Here is a 19,082-nt window from a genome sequence, read left to right as displayed (position 1 = left end):
TGATAATTTCCCCCATCGGTCAAAAAGAATTGAAATTTTACCTGTGATACTTTCAAACAATGACATTAATTCACACAAGCCACAATAACAGCAGATCAGTTCATCTCAGTCGCAGCCCACATCAGCTGATCCCTCAGCTGAAACTCTTCGAATTATCTCATGTGGTGCATCTTCAATCAGTTCAATATTATTTATTTATAAAGCACCTAATCACCTCAAGGCTCTTAATATTGTAAGCTAAAGGCCCTACAATAACCCTAAACAATCAGACGACGCCAATGTAAACAAGCACTTGGCAACAGTGGGAAGGGAAAACTTCCTTTTAACAGGAAGAAGCCTTCAGCAGAACCAGGCCTCAGGGAGGGGCAGCCATCTGCTACGACCAGGTGGAGGTATTTAAGATGCCTGCCTACAGTCACTCCAAATCTGCAAGCTGCTTTGCAACCCATCTCCACACCAGCTCCCCCTCTCATGCTGTGTCTGAACCAGACAGTGTCATGTCTGTTGCCACTGGTACCTGCTTCTGTGCTCAGGTCGCACAGTTGTTCTCACTTCCTCTGGCTTCTGTGTATGAATGGGGAACGTCAGGGAGATGTGCTCCCAGAACCTAAATGACCACAGATGAAAAAATAACTACTTTCCAGAAAAAACAGCATATTTTTTAAACTGCTGTGACCTTAAAATGGCCACGTGATAACCCCAACCATTTTTTAGAAACCCAATACAGACTTTCACTCTGATGAAAGTGTCCCAAATAACACTTCCTGCTTCTTCTGTGATTGCTGTGTAGTGAAAAGGGACCACATGATTATTCCTGTGTCAGAGAATTCCCGATGCTGCTGCCGCAAAGATTCTGCTGCACATCTGTCGCTCCCTCCCTGCGTGTTTTGTCGTAGTTCATCTCTATGGATTAGGATTAGTGTATGTCTTTGCTTTGTCATCAGTGGGATATCCAGTGTGTATCCAGCATGCCTGTGGTATTAAAACTGCTGTGACTGTATTCTATGCAAGGCTCTTGTTTACATGCTGCAGGAAGGCAAAGTGCTTCATGATGACTGATTATTCCCCAGAAGCAGGCTTGGCAGTTGTTTGGCCGAGCCCCCTTTTATATATCCTTGAGATCTATTTTTGGGTGGTGCTCAGAGTGCTGGTGTGGGAAACCAAAACATTCAGTGTTGTGCATTAATAGGTAATAATACTTTTTAAATGATTTGCTTTGATTCACGGAACTAAAGGAAATCCTTCAAAAACATGGAATTACAGATTTCCGTGACGGTCCAAAATGAAATCAGCTTCTGTCTGATCCACAGCTCCACACAGCTCGCGACCACAGCTGTCGGGTTCAGCGATCTTATGTAATGTCATTAGAATGTATTTATTACGGCTCTATTGCACAGCTGAAACCATTTGTTGGGTATGAGACAGAACAGCAGGATTATTTTGCCACCCTCCAGCTAAATGTGTGATACTTTCTATTGTGTGATTTTGAAGCTGTTGGGATGCTGATAATAAAATAGGAACATAGCTCCTTCACTGTGACTTCCAACGCTGGCTGGAACATTACACTCTTAAATTGACTGAAATGTGTACTTTATTGAATAGTAATGTGCACATAGAGGCTGATAGCTTAGCAGTAATTGTTAAATCTAGATAACATTTACCTCAGTTTCGTTGGTCTATAATAAGATAAGATTTCGAGTTGCAGATATGACTAGCCTCAAATTTAAACAGGCATTTTGCATTGAAGCTAATCTGTTTAAAACAGCAGAGCTGCAAAAAAGGACTCCAGGTCATGCTCTTAGTAATATTTTCTTGGACTAGAAGGGCCATAATAAAATGAACAGGCATTTGCAAAGTACTTGAAAATGAATGGATTTTGAATTTTTTTAACCGCGTCTTAGATCAAAGTTACTTACATTAATAGGTGGCATAAATCTTGAAGATTGGTCAAAGTTTGGTTAATGGCTTGTCAGATTTCTTAAAACCTGCAATCACTATCCAGTTTATTGCTAGTACCGGGTTAGAACCTCTTCGATCAGATGATCAAGCAGTTGTCCACACTGAGGAAGAAGAAGTCTGCCTTAACAGGAAGTAAACCAGATTTTCAGCAAATCACAGACAAAACCACTTATAAAGATTTTAATGTTTGAGTAATATTTTTCCGAATGCTAGTTGTATTTTTGTTGCTAGGCAGAAATTTCAGGATTACTGTTTTAAGTGTGGTTAAAATGCAGGCCTCAAGGGCCGGTGTCCTGCAGGTTTTAGGTGTGTCCTGGATCCAACACAGCTGATTTAAATGTCTAAATTACCTCCTCAACATGTCTTGAAGTTTTCCAGAGGCCTGGTAATGAACTAAACATTTGATTAAGGTGTGTTGACCCAGGATGATATCTAAAACTTGCAGGACTCCCTTGAGGTCTGGAGTTCCCCACCCCTGCTTTAAACAGTGAAATAATAGCACACTTTGGGTCGAGCTCTGCTGTTTAACAACTGCATCTTGTAGGTAGTTTGTAGCTGTGAAAGAGCAGCTTTTACTTTGGTTTATTTGCTCACCCCTTTTTAAAAGTCTGTTTGACACCTAGGTTCTTCTTAGTATAAGCAGAAAAGAGACATAAATTGTGAGTCACAGTGAATTATTGGAACCTGTACAAATCTGTTTCCATGTATGTCTGAAAAGTGTGGGCTGTCTGCAAAGTCTTTAATTATAAAAGGCATGTCACTGTTAGCTGGAATGTAGATTTGATAGCCGTGACTGTAGACGAATGTGTGTATTAGGAGTGGAAGCCTTTGTTAAAAGATGACCTTGTGCAGAGAGCCTGTTTCCGCTCTGAAGCAGACAAATTGCCGAATTTTCCGGACAAACTTGCCTGGACACTTCCTTCACGCTATCGGCCCTTGTGATTGCTAGAACAACAGCACTCACTGAGGGTCCATTGTGATGTGCACTTTCTCACACTGACCAGAGCCAAGTCAGTGCTGTGCTTTTAAAAACGTCCCTATAAACAACACAAGTGGCTCAGTATTTAAGGCTTCGGTACATTTTTTAAATCCTCCCTTTTACTTATTTGTGTTTGGACTGTATTCTAAGCTCTGGCTATTTCTTAGTTTAGATAGTTTGTGGCTCCAAAGCTGCAGCCTGAGAGAGGATGCGTTAGTCATCCTTTCCCGGGCTCGATGTATAATTTCACCGAAGCCCAGAGTAGCCGTTCACATGGACTCCCCCCTGGGCTGTGTAGCTGTTTGGACTGCGGTAGTCTCCTCCTCAAGCAGTTCATACAGCTCTCTGTCTCTGCTGGGCCCAGTGTGTTTGTTTGACGCCTTTGTCACAGCCTCTGCGGATGTCATCCTGTCAGTTGCCTGTCTTCAAGGCCTCCCCAGGGAAACTTGTCTTTATCTTCCTCCAGTCTCCGGAATCCTCTCTTTCCTGTTTTCAAGCTGAGGCAAACCAGTCTTGTAGCCATAAAACTGTTATGAATTGTTGTCTTTTTAAAGTGTCCACTCCATATTGGTATTTTTATTTTTTATTGTGCGGATAGGCATCTCTGCTCTGGATCTTCCACACAGCTTGACAAGCATGATATACTAATAATTGCTGGTGAGTCAGGATTGGCTGACACTGATTACAGGATCTAGTCATTGGCGATCTGATTTTATCTGTCTTAAAAAATCTGATTTCACAAGATCCAGGGAGTATAACATGTTTCGCTGTGGGATGCAGTCATTCGGCTTTGTTGTTTTGGATCTCTCTAAATGCAAAATAGCACAGATGTGCATATGAGGGCATGTTGTGACCCATAAAGAGTTTATGTTCAATTTGTCATTGTTATAGCTTAATTTTCCAGCGTATGCTGTGAGCTGGATGTCATCCTGATGTTACCAGAATGACACTAATTTATCCATGTAAATTTAAACACTAGGGTTAAATAAGGAGTTCCACAGGGTTCTGTGTTGGGACCAATTCTTTTTACATAATATAATATAAGTGGATTTGAATGGAATTGAATATTATGCCCAGTTAAAGCACTATCTTTCACATTTCCTGTGATGTTGAACACTGCATAAAAAAGCTGAAGGAGGCATGATATACCAAGGTTGGCATAACAAGAGCTTGTGTGTTACTCGTGCAGTTTGCCAGGCTAATCCGATGACCTGGCAGGAGCCCTCAGCGGCTGGCTCTGGCTGTATGGTAGATTTGTGTAGGTAACAGGTTTACAAAGATTAAAAGATTTAATAGGAAGACAAATGGCAGGAAAAGACAGCTCATTCCTTATTTTAATACCCGCTGTTATACATGCAACTATGTTCTGAAAACGGTTTTCCAACAATAAACACACACTGGCAGGAAAATATCACATAAATACATTACAGAAATGTCTTGGCCTTAAATGAACAAAGATTCTTTGGCATCACCTGAAGAGGGCTGTTCAGTCAAGACATGTCGGAAAATGAATGAACTGAAATGGTTTTGTTGGAGGAACAGTCATAAATTCCTCTTCATTGTTTTGCAAGTCTTATAGGTGGCTACTGAAAATATCTGATGAAGGTTGTTACTGCTAAATTCAATAGTTTACTTACTTTTTTTCCAGCCTACACTAGAATATTGCTCAGTTTGTTCAGTGAGAGAGATGAAAAAAGTTTGTATAAAGTTTGACACTGTGTTAATAAAATCTGTGATGCATGATGGTAAAATGCATGATCAGGACATTCTTTGGATTCTTGTTTCATTAAAAAGGAGTTTTTACTAGTTTTTTTTCTAGGCTTTAAATGCACATCTTCATCACTCCCACTATGTCCAGGATCGCTGTGTTAGCACCTTCTGGCTTATTCACAACTGACAAAAACTGAAGCTCCAGTTTGCTGCATTTCCCATGATGTTTTCTCTGCTTTAACTACACGGCCTAACAGTTTAATAGCACACCATGTGACTATTGTGCTTTGTTTCACTGTTTCTCACAGAGGCATCCTACAACGAAAACTCTCCATCATATGGCTACGACCTGGAGCATTCAGACGAGCTTGGGCCTCGCCACGGACCTCTGTCCTTCACGGGATCTCCTACCTCCTCGCCACGGCTCCGCTCTAAAATCAGGAGCAACCGAGACAACCAGTCATCTGGTTCTCTGGACTCCCCGCTGTCGGTAGTGTTGCTTTAATGACTACAGTTAGAGTCCTTCATTGCCATCTCTCCAAACGTATTTCGTAGCTGTGGTTTCTCAGTTCTGTGGAAAAGTTACTTCTTCCAATATCACCCTTTGGAAGCCCAGGCCTTCCTCATTTCATTTCAGTTTTCCTGTTGTTGCTTGTGATTCTGCTCCCACATGCTTTATGTGCACATAAGTGATAAACGTGCTGCAAGATGTTGAGGAATTTGCTTTTTGCTGCTTGATGCTGGAGGAACAAATGACTTGATTCAAAATGTGGCACAGTGCCAGTCTTATGACATAACGGTGTCTTAGCACTGTGGTAATCTTTAAAAGATTGTTATTGCTAAATTTTTATTTTTTTTTACTTAGTAAGATCTTTAAAAAAAGTGTGATCCTATATTTCCCATAATATATCTTGATGCCATTTGCTGTCACACCCTGCCTTCTTAAATAAAGGCCTCCAACTTACAAACTGCACGTCCCCACAGTTTGTGATTTCTGGTGCTGAAATGTAAAAATTTTAGCCACTGAAAGTGACAAGCAAACTAAATAAGGCGCCCTTCAGAGAGGCATTAACAATGATACCCAAGCTCAGGCATCCATACCGCAACAATAAAACATCCAGTGCGTGTTTGCCATGTAGCTCCCAGATGGGAGTGCTTTTCAGCGTTGCTGAAAAAGACCATACATACTCAGCAAACATACTGTGTGTAAACAGATGTTAAAAGGAGACGGCGCTCCCCTCCCCCTCCAGTCTGCCCCTCTCCTATCTGCGGTATTCTTATCCTCTGATGTGTACACTTGGTGATCTTCAAAGCCGAAATCATGGTGGAGGGTGGGTTCACTTGACTTGCAGCTTCTCCTCCTCCTTCTTCTTCTTCTTCTTCTTCTTCTTCTTCTTTTTTTATTTAGCAAATATAATGGCAGCATTTGATGCAATCAGTGCTCCAGTGAGTTTCTCATTGAATGACTCCTACTGGGGGTGACAGATGTCTTTGACCTGTTTGGACTAACAACTCCAGGATCAGAAACACATTTGTCTTCCTCAAGATGCTAGGAGTTTCTGCTGCTGTCCTCTTGGAATGTAAAACTCCTACAGACCTCCTACAAATCTGGACTCCTATAATCCCACAGCAAAAATATCTGCAGCTGGGGGTTTGCAGAGGTGCACGGGCAGCTTTTGTAAAGATCAAACACGTTGATAAATGGCATATCATTACTGTGACTGTGTGACTTTTGTGTAGGTGAATACCATTTCTCCCTGTTTGCCAACTGTTTTCTTTCTTCCCGTGTTTGTTTCAGGTGGAGCTGGATCAGGAGAAGGGGTTAGAGATGAGAAAGTGGGTTCTGTCAGGAATCCTGGCCAGTGAAGAGACCTACCTCAGCCACCTGGAGGCCCTGCTGATAGTATGTGTAATATGAAAACAGGCTTTTAAAAGACGTTCTTAGCTTTAGTTTAGTAGCAGCTGAAAATGGGACCTATTAAGGTCATTTTCAGCTGTTTTATAATTTTATTCTGGGAATCCATTAGTGCAGCTTTGCCTGACTTGCAGTTCACAAAAACCCTCAGTTATGTTATAGTCACCTTTTATCCATCCACTCAGTCCTCCTTTGTCTTAAACAAGCTATTTTAATTCCTGTCTCCTGAGGGCCTCTTAATTAAACTTAATTTAGTGGTGTAATGCAAGTATTTTTAAACAAGTTCAATTTTCTTATTCTTTTCTTTAGTATTTCTATGTCATGCTACATTCTACTTTTGCAAGTATTATACTTTATATTGTATTATTTTAAAAGATTCAGCCAATAGTTATTTTGTGGGCGAATACAAAGTATATAAACTGATAATGTTTTAGAATAAGGTATTCAGCAATGTGTAAATGAATTGAAACGCCTGTAAGTGAGGTACTAATGACTGAATGAATATGAGTCACTGTGAGCAATGAGCATTTTGACTTTGTGGGGGAAAAAAAATGTCTTCATGTTCATACAAGTAACAAGGACGTGCATGAACATGCAATCCAGAGAAAAGCTAAAACCGACCCCACGATTTAATGGGTGTAGAACCACAAGATATCACAGCAACAATAACTTGAAGTTATTGTTGTTTGCTGTACAACTTTATCAGTCTCTCATGTCGTCGAGGAGGAATTCTGGCCCCCTCTTCTTAACGTTGTTGCTTCAGTTCATCGGGTTTTGGAAGTAGTTGTGTGTGAACAGCATTTCAGTCAGATAGAAGCCTGGACTTTGGCCTCATCACAACGTTGCAGCAACTGGATTCTTTTCTTTTTCTGCCCTTTTGTTGTAAATTTGCTGCTGTGCTTGAGATCATTGTCCTGTTGCATGACTGTTTTGGCCAAACTTTACCTGTTGAACAGATGGCCTCATATTTCACTCTTGTGTATACCAAAGTATTCTGGAGTTCAATGCTGATCAGTGGCTGTAAAACAAGGCAGAATCATCAAATTATCGCCCCTTCACCTTAACCACCTCATATGTGCTTCACAGCTGGTATGAGGTATTTGTGCTGATATGCTGTGTTTGGGTTTTCCCTGAAGTGCCGGTGTGTGTTATGGCCAGATAGCTCCACTTTGGTCTTGTATTTCCAAAGGACATTTTTCTTAGAAGTCTTGTGGTTTGCTCATATTCTACTTTGAAAACCTAGACTGTGCTGCTACGTTTTTGTTTTTTGTTTTGTCAGAGAGAACAGGCTTTATCCCAGAAACCCTTCAAACAAGCCATACTTGTTCAGTCTTGTTCTAATTGTACTCTCATAAACTGCAACATGCTAACTGAGGCCGGTGAAGTCCGAGATGTAGCTCTTGTTTGGCTTTTTGTTTTTCCTAATCTGATCATAGTGCGGCCTTATCTTTGCGTGAATTTGCTGGGTTGTCTGCTGATTTGAAGACTGTGGTGTTGTCAACACACCTGAATGCTCCGGACCAGCAAACTGCCTAAACCTCTGATTTTATAGAGATGCTCAAACTTGGTGATGATCAATTAATTTGCATTTGATTATCAAAATGTGACTTACTTATATTTCCTATTGAAGCAGGAAAGGTGTACTTCACTTTTTACAGGACTGAATATATTTATGCTAATACTTGCGTATTTAAAAATAATGGATGCAGGATTTGTAGCAAAGTACTTTTATACTTTGTCATAAAACTAGAAAAAGCAATTTGAAACCTAGCACACTTAGCATTAGAAACACACTAGAAATGAATCCAATTATTACAATTTTGTTACCTTATTTTGTATAACTTTTGATAAGATAGCTGACGTAAGCTAATTTTGTTAGCATAGAGACTGGTCCAACCCTTTTAAATAGTAAATAATAGATTTTCTTCATGCAAACAAACAAGATAACTTGCAGTTATATGACAAATTTCTTTGCTTAACTGTTTTTTGGTGTTTTTGCAGACACAGTGTTCACATTTTTAGAATTATCTCATGTTAGCTAATCTTAGCTAATGCTACTAAACACGTCAGTCACCTTTGGCATTTACTGTATTGACTCATGTTCTGTGGTTACTATTTTGCAAGGCCTTCAGTTATTCTTTATAAATGGTCATATATGGTTGTGATTATTTTTGTAGCCCATGAAACCTCTGAGGGCAGCAGCCACAACATCCCAACCGATGCTGACCATCCAGCAGATAGAGACCATCTTCTTCAAAGTACCGGAGCTTCATGAGATCCACAAAGACTTCTATGATGCTCTGCTGCCTCGAGTAGAGAGCTGGAGCCACCAGCAGTGTGTGGGCGACCTTTTCCAGAAGCTGGTAACTAAGCAGCTTGCTTACTTACTTAGCTTTGTTTGATGTAATGGGATGAGCTGGAAAACAAAAAAGTCAGTCTCAACATAACTGTAAGTTGAGAATGTTGCTCTTCCAGTTAACTCTCATCCTCTGTCATAATGATCTCACTGGTACAGCTGGTGCTGGGAAAAAAAGACAAATGTCACCTGTTGTTCATGGACGGTTGCTTTATGACACATGAATGAAAAGCTTTAGCCAGAACATGTTCTTCTGTTACTCCTATTAACTTGGAATTCGGCAGAAACAGACAAGTAAACAAGGAAGTCTGAACGCAGTGAACAACAAAGTGTTTGATGAGCTGATAAAAGTGAAACATTCCTTTATTTGATTTGATTTGTAACAGTTTAAGCAGAATTTAGCCACCATATAAAGAGTGGCAGTCCTTTCAGCTAAACTCAGTTCTCCTTTGGATAAAAAGAGCAAGCATCAAATAACACGAAACCTCCAAGCACCAAATTGCATGTTGGTTTTTGATCAAAGAGACCACCATTCCTCAAGTCAGTAACTTTCAGATGCTAATTATAGTGCTCCTTAAATGTCATTCCTTGATCATTAATGAGCGTTAAAAGAGGGGAGACTTGGAGAGGGGAAAGGTGGGAGTCTTTGGCTGTAATGTAATCCTCAGTGGATCTTGCACATCTGAGTAGACTGCCTGGAGTCGTCTCCTGGCCAGATAAAAGCCTTGTTTCGCCACATGACAAGCAGTAAAGGAGTGCAAAAATCCTCTATAGAACGTTAATGAATAAGAGCTACCTCAGTGTTTGCCACTGGATGACGAAAGATTAAAGATGCATACATGCAGGGATTTCTATAAACACGTGCACAAACATTGAATCACACTCTGCTTTATCAGTTGCCTCTGTATTCCTGCCAACTCGTGCCTGAGCAGGCACAGCACACTGTGACACTGTGGTGCTAACAGACTAGTAAAATCTATCCGAGTCTAAGCTTTATCTGCTTGTGCCCTTTAGGCCAGCCAGCTCGGAGTGTACCGGGCCTTTGTGGATAACTATAAGGTTGCTGTGGAGACGGCAGACAAGTGCTGCCAGGCAAACGCTCAGTTTGCAGAGATATCTGAGGTATGTAATCATGCTACGCACAGCAGGACTGCAGCAGGCAAGTGTTTGATGTTGTGCAGCTCCCCGGGACAAGTGATGACAGGGCTGTTTTCGGCAGTCCTCGCAGTGTAATGAGCTGAGCGACTGCAGCAGTTGTTTTAATTGCTCCGTGGGTCAGTTACTGTGGTTTCTCAAGTTTTTTTTGTCTTATTCCAAATATTTCCTCTGGTGTTGACTTCCTGGCAGAATCTCATGGTCAGAAGCACAAAGGATTGCAAAGACCAGTCGGCTAAATATTCACTGGAAAGTGAGTAGTGACTCAGATGAACACAGCGCCTCCACGTTAATCAATATTGCTAGGAGTAGTTGAGTTGTGATGAGGCCTGTTGAACTGACTCTTCCTCCTCCTCCTCCTCCACAGCTCTCCTCTACAAGCCTGTGGACAGAGTGACGCGCAGTACTCTTGTTCTGCATGTAAGTTGGATATGGAGCTTCATTTTATCCATATGAAGACTTTCCTACAACTCTGTTTGTCATATTTCCTCTATTCTAGGACTTACTGAAGCACACACCTTCCAGCCACCCAGACTATCCGCTGTTACAGGATGCCCTGCGCATCTCCCAGAACTTCCTGTCCAGTATAAATGAAGAGATCACACCGCGCAGGCAGTCCATGACAGTAAAGAAAGGAGAGGTCAGCGTTTAATCAATACTATGCTCATATATTTGACTTTCTCAATGAACACCCACGCCTGCAATTTCCACTTTATCTGGACTGTTGACAGTAAAATGTTCAAGGTGCCTGGAAGCTGCTGTAAAAGCGTGTGTCAGGTTGCTGCTGAGTCATCTCACCCTGTCTGATGTAGCCATGAAGGAAGTGGAGCGTAGAGGAAGCTCATGACAAAGCCGTGCAAACACACCGGAGTTGAGGGGTCTCCAGGAAAATCCGTCGATTACCTCTGTGCTCACTCCCATCCTTCCCTCAGAGCTGGTCCATCCCTGCTTCCCAGAAATGACGCCTTATCAACTTTTACTGTCTAAATTGCTTTTCGCAGTGGGCGTGTACGGGCTTAGTAGTGCTTCCTGACCTCTCTGTCTCCCCCTGCGTCACGCACCTCTGGGGTCTGAGTCAGATGACCCAGTTGAGAACTTCCTCTGTTTTTCCTGGGAATCGGTTCTGCCCACCAGGATAGGATGTCAAATTCAAGAAAGTTTTCCAGGACATTCCTTTGCTTATTGTTCAGGAAGTCTGAACGCCTGCTGAGAGATCGACAGATAACAAGCCATGACTTGGCTATCAATTGAAAATATGGGTTTGTTGTTGTTTGCGCTCACCTCGTGACTAAATGTGCATCCATTGTTGATGTTTTGCAATGTGACCGCCTGTAATTAGCCCGAGCGTTTAAACCTGCGAGCGTGTTTAGCTTCACCTCCGGTGTGCATGCCTCAGTTGTCATTTTAGTGCAGCAACATATAGCATTAGAAGGGTGTGAACTCTGTGCAGTGACAGCTGTTGTTTTTTTCCATTGGATTATTGACAGTTTGTGGTCTTGTTTAAGTCGCAGAACAATAAGCGGATGTAACCCTGCCACCTCTTTCAGAAACCAGGATGGTGTCGAACGTGCTTGAGTCCTTCACCAGCGTGTTTGTGACTTGCCAGAACCGAGCTGGTGTAAAAACGGCAGAGGAAAACCATGCTGCAGTGATTTCCTTGTTTTTGTCAGACTGTGGTTGGTGTGGGATGGCAGTGTCTCATATGGGCAGCGTCACTGTAAACAGCCTCATCCCAGAGGTCAGAGGGAAGAAAAGGAATTTAGATGCATGCTGTTGCAGGAAAGCTTAGTGTCATCACATTGTACAGCATAAGCTCAGGCTCCAGTATCAGAACCTATTGCCAAATAAGAACCTGAAACACAGAGCATAAGAGGCTTAAAGAGACAGTCACCCCCGAGATCAAGCTTCATTCTTTCATGCTGGTTATACCAAATCAGACCAGGCAATGTTTTTCCAATTTTTTCAGTGTTCTGTTGTCCAATTTTGGAGCCAGTGTGAATTGTAGCATCAGTTTTCTGCTCTTAGCTGATAGGACTGGCACCCAGTGTGGTCTTCTGCAAGGTTTAATGTGCTGTGTTCAGAGAAACTCTTCTGCATATCTTGTTTCAACAAGTGGGCATTTGAGTTATTGTTTCCTGACTGTTTTCAGACTGATTATTCCCCTCTGACCTCTGGCATCAACAAGGCATTTTCACCCCGAGAATTGGCGCTCACTGCATATATTTGCTTTTTTTCCGGAACCTTCGATGTAAACTACAGAAATAGTCGTGTGAAAAAATCTCAGTAGGTCAGTAGTTTCTGGAATACTCAGACCGTTCAAATTCACTTAAATCACCTTTCTTCCCCAGTCTGATGCTCACTTTGACCTTCAGCAAGTTGTCTTGACCATCTCTACATGGATAAACTCATGACAGGAGTTTCTACCATGTGATTGACTGATTAGATTTGTGTAAATGAGCAGCTGAGCATATGTGCGTAGTATGCTCAGATGACGCCATTATGTTTACATTCTATCATGCGGCCTCTAGAGCTACCCTTTATTCACGGGCATAAACTGTATACAAAAGATGGACATTCATTCATTAAAACTGATGCGCAAACACAGCTATGGCAAAAGAAACCTGGTTAGTGAATTGAACTAGCAGAGAAACTATTAGCGGTCTGTGTTTACATCCACCAGCCAATACAACCATTCCCCTAACTTTAATCCTTTACAACATCCAAATGGGTTTGTTTTGAAACAATTACTCCCTCCAGCATTTGTACAGGAAGGGACAAACTATTCATAGAGGCTAAAACCAATATTCTATCTAGTAATAATGATGCTTATTAATGTGGTTTAGTTGTGTGTATCAACATGGCAACTCCTTTGTGAAACTGCCCACAGCAAAAGTTCACTGGATTAAAGTTTCTGGAAAGAGAATTTACTGCTGAGTTTTTCTCTTGTACTTTTTGGCGTTTTGAACACTACAAGGCAAGCTTCATTTAGTTCCATTATATATAAGCGAAGGTCGTAATAGCCTTTATTTCCAGCACTGGGCATTTCACTTCAAAACAATCTGGGTGGATAAATACTACTGGGTTGAATTCATCTGAGAGCAGTAGCAACACCGCAGCGTTTAAAGTATTCACAACCATCAGCACTTATATAATGTGAAACCATTTTAAACGGCGCAACAACGTCAAACCTAAATTAGACGGTGTACTCTCAGCACCTCCTGTGGTGTGCCACTGTTTACCCTGCAGCAGGATAGGTATACTGGTTGAGATGTGACATGCTTTGTACACACTGATCCCTTGTTTCCTTTGGCAGAACCGTCAGCTCCTGAGGGATCGCTTTATGGTGGAGCTGGTGGAAGGTTCCAGGAAACTCCGTCACGTCTTCCTCTTCACCGACCTGCTGCTCTGCACCAAGCTGAAGAAACAGGCTGCAGGGTGAGTCTGGGTCAGCGTCCAGCCTGAGGTTACAGATGCAGGCATGTGACCTGGAACATCCACTGGTTTAAACCCCCGTTGGGGAAATGAGAGTGACTCCTCCCAGGAACTTAAATTGTCCTTTGCTGAAAATAGAACTATTTCAGTTTGAACAAACAGTTTTTGTACTCTGACGCTGCTAACAAGCGATTATAAAGGCAGCTAAAAAATATATTTATTTGTAGCCTTCTTGTATCTTGTATTTCAACAGGAAAGGGCAACAGTATGACTGTAAGTGGTACATCCCCCTGGCTGACCTGACCTTTCAGACCATCGAGGACTGCGAGTCCAGCCCCGTTCCTCTCGTTCAGGATGAGGAGATTGATGCACTGAAGATCAAAATCTCCCAGATCAAGAACGATATCCAAAGAGAGAAGGTGACTACAGAAACATATGTGACAGAGTTCAGAACAAACAGCATCATACCACCAGGGTGATGACTGCTTTGTACCAAAAAAACAAGCAAAAATAAATTGAGGAAGTACAGATTAACATGTGAGTAGAGCTGAGTGTCTAGACAGGCCTGCACTGCATTAACGCTGCTCCTGTTTATCTGCAGAGAACCACTAAAGGGTCCAAGGTGATTGAGCGACTGAGGAAGAAGTTGTCAGAGCAAGAGTCCCTGCTGCTTCTCATGTCTCCCAACATGGCTTTCAGGGTGGCCAACAGAAACGGCAAAGTGAGTCAGGGGTCCTTAGGAGGGAATTAGGGAAAGGAGTAAAGACTTTTTATATGAAATAGGTTTTTTCTATCATTGTTAATTTGGTTTTTACTGCCCTCTGCAGTTGATACAATGAAATTGCACCATTTGAGCTCAAGAAACTATTGAAATACTCTTCCCCCCTTTTGCCTTTCAGGGCTTCACATTTCTGATCTCTTCTGATTACGAGCGTGCAGAGTGGAGGGAGCTCATTCGTGAGCAGCAGAAAAAGTGTATGTTTTTTTTTTTTTCTTATAAAAATTTAAGACAGGATGGCAGCACTGTTGAAGCAGCTTCAATGTTATTTTCACCCCCTTTCACTGTAACATACAGGCTTTAAAAGCTTCTCTCTGACTTCTCTGGAGCTGCAGATGCTCACCAACTCGTGTGTGAAGCTCCAGACTGTTCACACAATTCCAATGACAATGAATAAGGAGGGTAAGATTGTATAGCATTGGATTAAATCTACGTTTTAATACAGCCTTGTGTTGTACTTAACATTTGACCCTCCTGCCTCCTTTCCTTCCACAGATGATGAGTCACCTGGTTTATATGGCTTCCTGAATGTCATTGTCCACTCTGCATCGGGGCTCAAACAGAGCTTGAGTAGGCGTCTTAAAGTTGTTGTTTTTTTTCTAAATAGAAATCATTTTGTTGATTACTGTAAAGGTTGCATGTAGTTTCACATCACTTTGTGTGTTGACCCATCCCGCTTCCTCCCTTTCGCTTTCTCTGTCTCTCTGCGGCTGTCAGCTGGGAGGGCAGCTGCAGGAGAACAAGTGGGATTAGTCATGAACAAGCCTCTTCAAATACACCTTTGAGTGCTCAAATCACCGCCTGCTTGAGAAACTTTACACTGTTTGTCACAGTGTGTTTAAAAAAAATAGTTCCCAGGAAACAGCCAGTGATGTTGACTGGGACAAATTTACTGGGAAATGAATATCAGAGTCACATTAACTAAAGAGAAAGAGAGGGTTCTGGTCCAAAGCCAGCAGTCAGTTGCAGAGACAGAGGAAGCACACAGCACAGTCTGGGCATGTCTCAGCTGGGTGACTAATGTGGATGCTCAGTTTTAAGTTTCACTTTGATTCAACTGTTCTTCTGCTTCCACCCGCTAGACCTGTACTGCTCTCTGGAGGTGGATGCCTTTGGCTACTTTGTGAACAAAGCTAAAACACGCATGTACAGAGACAGCACAGAGCCCAACTGGAACGAGGTGAGAAGACAAATCCGTAAGCAGAAAAAGACGTCCCTTTACTCAAGCAAAAAACTCGCCCACATATTTTGCATGAAATTATTTGAGTAGTTCAAAAAAAAAACCCTCCATTGTATACTCAAGGAAATTCAAAAATTCACACAAATGTGCACACGGCTGAAACCTAATGAGCATTTGTTCTGTTCCTGCACAAGGAGTTTGAGATTGAACTGGAGGGCTCTCAAACGCTGAGGCTGCTCTGCTACGAGAAGTGCTGCAAAGAAGACGGAGAGGTCACAGACAAGATTGTGGCTAAAGGACAAATAAAGGTACAGACAAAACACAGAAGATGTGGGTCACAGCAGAAGTTTGTATGTTTGTATAAAAAAAACAACTTCAAAGAACGATTACAGTTTTAAGATACTTCTTATTAGATTTACCAGTTCAAGATCTGACCGATAGCAGCTTTCCTTTGGTCCAAATCAGTATGAACATCTGGGAGTTTAGAAAATGGTTCAGTTTATATAATATTTTGCGTGACTACACATATTTTTTTTAAAATTGGTCAACAAAAATGATGTCTGTGCCAGGACACTGGGATACTGTATGATGTAAAAAAAACAACTTGTGAACACTGCCATTTGCTGGCAGGTCCTGGTGTACTCAGTCTACATTTTGGGTATAATTTATTATTACAATTTATAATTCATGAAGTTGGCGCCATTATGGCATGTGCATAAATGCATGCAACACTTTGACTTTAAGAAGCAAGTCGTTGGATTCTCAGATGCAGCAGGAATATTACAGTCAGCAGAAAGACTTCTACAAAGAGCTCAAAGCAACACACTAACTCCAGCTGGGAATAACATTTTGTGAACCCTTTAAACTGTGGTCAGCATTAGTGAGTCTCATTAATTCAGCCTGTCACAGGCTCTTTTTTTCTTCATCACAGTAAAGAACTCAACTGAAAGTTTCATTTGTAAACCTTTTACTCTGTTGTGAACTTGTGCAGCAAAATGAGTGAATTAAAGGCTGTATACATAAACGCTATTTGGCCGATGTTTCCCCTGGTCTTTATAGACCAGTGTTGATACTGATCTCGACTTTAAATCTTAACATTTCCACGCACAAATCTCTGCCTCTGTAAATTGAGCTTGCGCCCTCTAGTCTGTTGATTCTGGCCACTTCACAGTGTTGTCTTATCTGTGTTGGCTAATCCTGCCCTGTGGGAGCCCTTTGCCTTTGGAAAAAGAAATGAGTCTTGAGGTTGCCACTGGGTCACTTCAGCTTGACCCCCTGATTGGGTGTAGTGACAGGAGACGGATTAGACTTTGGGGTTGACCGAATGTAGCTGCTGGCACTGCTCCAGAGTATAACAGAGCGAGAAAGACTCACGGCTCTGTTTGATCTGGCAGTGAAGGGATTTCACTGCTGGACAGGTGGGTCAAAACACAGCAGAGCTTTAGAGGAGGGGGCATGGTGGGGGGTAGCATTCAGATATTTGCTAGCAGCTCCGAAGTAGGGCACCAGTCGGGTGTATCGTGGATTTGAATATTAAGTAATGCGTCAGATATGAGGAAGACGAGGCACGTGTTAGTTCTGATGTTAAAGGTCAATAGTGCTAATCGGTAACTAGGCTGAGAGGATCCTCTTTAGGCTACTTGATATGCAAATTTACCAGCCAACACTCCTTGCAGCGGCAGGGGTGAAGCATGCTGGTAATGAGGGTAGGAGGGGATTCTCAGGAGTTAATCCCCCAAATCCATCTGGGAGGTAGAACAACACACAAGCAAACGTGGCTGACTGGCGTGGCTTTGTTCCTTTCTGACTTCCAGTGGAATGAAAGGATATGGAGTCTTATGAATGTGAATGAATGTGAAGATGGGACAGCGGGACACGATTTTTTTTTTTTTTTTTTTTTTACTAAAGATTCAATGAAGAGGATCAATATTCTTCAATGGCTCGTTATTCGGGGAACAAGGACCCGCTGCTCTTGTTAGTGTGCCGGCTTGGAAAATTGTGATATCCGTGGAACAGTGCTGCTTTCTTTGTTTGTTTACCATCAGTCCGCAGAAAAAGCTTTTCGGAGTTGAGAAACGCAAATGCCAGAAATAAAGAGCGAGAGTAACCCAAAGGAAGAGGAGATCATGGATCAGGCAGAGGGTAGGCTTGAAGAAGAGGGAGACGCAACTCTAAGAAAACCCACGAGTACAGGGGCCCGTTTGTGGGAGAGAGTCCGCAGCAGTCTGATCAGACCAAAGGTAACGTGGTAATGTGGAAGTGAGCTGCGGGCTGTCTCGGAAAGCACTTTTTTCCTCCTCCTGGCAGATATCTAAAACCCTATTTCTGTCAGGCTTGAACTCTTTTGAGGTTTAGAACGTGTAGTGTAGCGCCTGTGATTGTTTTTTTTTATCTTTTGGATAAAGAAGCATTATATAAGAAAATTGTTTTCACCGAGCAAAGGATTATCTCAGTGAGATTCGATGGTTTCTTGGGTGACAGAACATCTGTCGCATTGGACAGACACGGTGCTTAGTGGTGAGGGCGTGATGTTATCACATTACTCATGCCTGATCACTGTAAATAAAAGCTGGCAGTTGCTGTTAGTCACATGCCTCAAATAGATTAGTGGAATGGGATAACACCAGCAGAGACATGTGGTGCAATTACACTGAAATTTTCCCTAAATTTGTTCTCGCTCACTAACTTTCAGTTCAGATCAATAGGCGCATGTTTTCTGTTTTTTAAATTGTGAACTCATTGTCCATTTTATTTATTTTTCTTTCCTTCTAGTTGGATCCACAGACGCTACAAAGTAAAGACTGGCAGAGGACAGTCATCACCATGAATGGGGTGAGTGTTTCCAGCTGACCAGAGAGAACCGGCTAAATTAGGAATGACACCGAAGTCGGCAGCTGATTGATGGGTTTCAGTGTCGAGTCCACACAAAATTTACTGGAAAGATAAATGTTGAGATTTAAATGCTGGTTCTCCTTGTTTGTCTCACCATTTCCTCTTATTAATGATGAATAGATATTAAGAAAGTATTAAGGCTGCTTAAAATCCACTTTAAGATGTCTCAAATATGCCATCCATCATCTTCCGTTTAACCAGTTCGTTTGTTTTTGTGTTTCTGTTTAACTGGAATCAACTGTGCCACGTTGTTAAAGGAGATCAGCTATGTTTTCCTTATCTCATATTAAGATTAAGACAATGATGTCAGAGCATGTGCGAGTAATCCCAGTGAGCTAAAAGCTGAGTGACGAGTGCAATGAAAGTAGGTAAACATAATAACATCTCAGGCAAGTAGCTCTTGCTCTGAGCAAAGAAGCCCCGCAGACGTGCTGTTAAAACCTTCAGTTTGAGAGAGGCAGCCTGGCCAAAGAAAGCTGGCTTAAAGCAAGGACGCAGGGAGGGAGAGCAGCTTGTTTCAGATGGTGGATGAAATAAATATGATAACTGTGGACCATCTTCAACTGTGAATCATGCAAAGCTACTCTAGTAGAGTCCAAGATGAAAAATCGACGCTAGAAATGAGCTTGAACCAAAGTAATATATAAATATGGGGGTCTATGGGGCTCGACTTGCCAGCCTGCTTTGGCCACTTGCCAACAGTTGCTAACTTTTGATTAACAGTCC

General features: G+C 42.0%; 1 protein-coding gene across 1 annotated transcript in view; it reads left to right on the top strand.

Annotated features, from left to right (window-relative positions):
• LOC146657028 (breakpoint cluster region protein) overlaps positions 1 to 19,082 on the top strand; it is a 31,572-nt gene that overhangs the window by 8,827 nt on the left and 3,663 nt on the right. The window contains exons 2-17 of the mRNA XM_085424834.1: positions 4,957 to 5,138; positions 6,447 to 6,551; positions 8,741 to 8,926; positions 9,934 to 10,041; positions 10,267 to 10,327; positions 10,442 to 10,494; positions 10,574 to 10,714; positions 13,388 to 13,509; positions 13,760 to 13,925; positions 14,108 to 14,227; positions 14,406 to 14,481; positions 14,582 to 14,686; positions 14,780 to 14,854; positions 15,367 to 15,464; positions 15,659 to 15,772; positions 18,237 to 18,296. Of these exons, the coding sequence (XP_085280960.1) occupies positions 4,957 to 5,138; positions 6,447 to 6,551; positions 8,741 to 8,926; positions 9,934 to 10,041; positions 10,267 to 10,327; positions 10,442 to 10,494; positions 10,574 to 10,714; positions 13,388 to 13,509; positions 13,760 to 13,925; positions 14,108 to 14,227; positions 14,406 to 14,481; positions 14,582 to 14,686; positions 14,780 to 14,854; positions 15,367 to 15,464; positions 15,659 to 15,772; positions 18,237 to 18,296 (1,772 nt within the window). The remainder of the gene's footprint in view (positions 1 to 4,956; positions 5,139 to 6,446; positions 6,552 to 8,740; positions 8,927 to 9,933; positions 10,042 to 10,266; positions 10,328 to 10,441; positions 10,495 to 10,573; positions 10,715 to 13,387; positions 13,510 to 13,759; positions 13,926 to 14,107; positions 14,228 to 14,405; positions 14,482 to 14,581; positions 14,687 to 14,779; positions 14,855 to 15,366; positions 15,465 to 15,658; positions 15,773 to 18,236; positions 18,297 to 19,082) is intronic.

Source organism: Rhamphochromis longiceps, linkage group LG12 (genome assembly GCF_057381845.1).
Source record: "Rhamphochromis longiceps isolate RC_006_pf linkage group LG12, R_longiceps_female_GT1.1, whole genome shotgun sequence".
In the NCBI taxonomy this organism is placed as follows: Eukaryota; Metazoa; Chordata; class Actinopteri; order Cichliformes; family Cichlidae; genus Rhamphochromis; species Rhamphochromis longiceps.
This window is presented reverse-complemented; position numbering and strand designations above follow the sequence as displayed.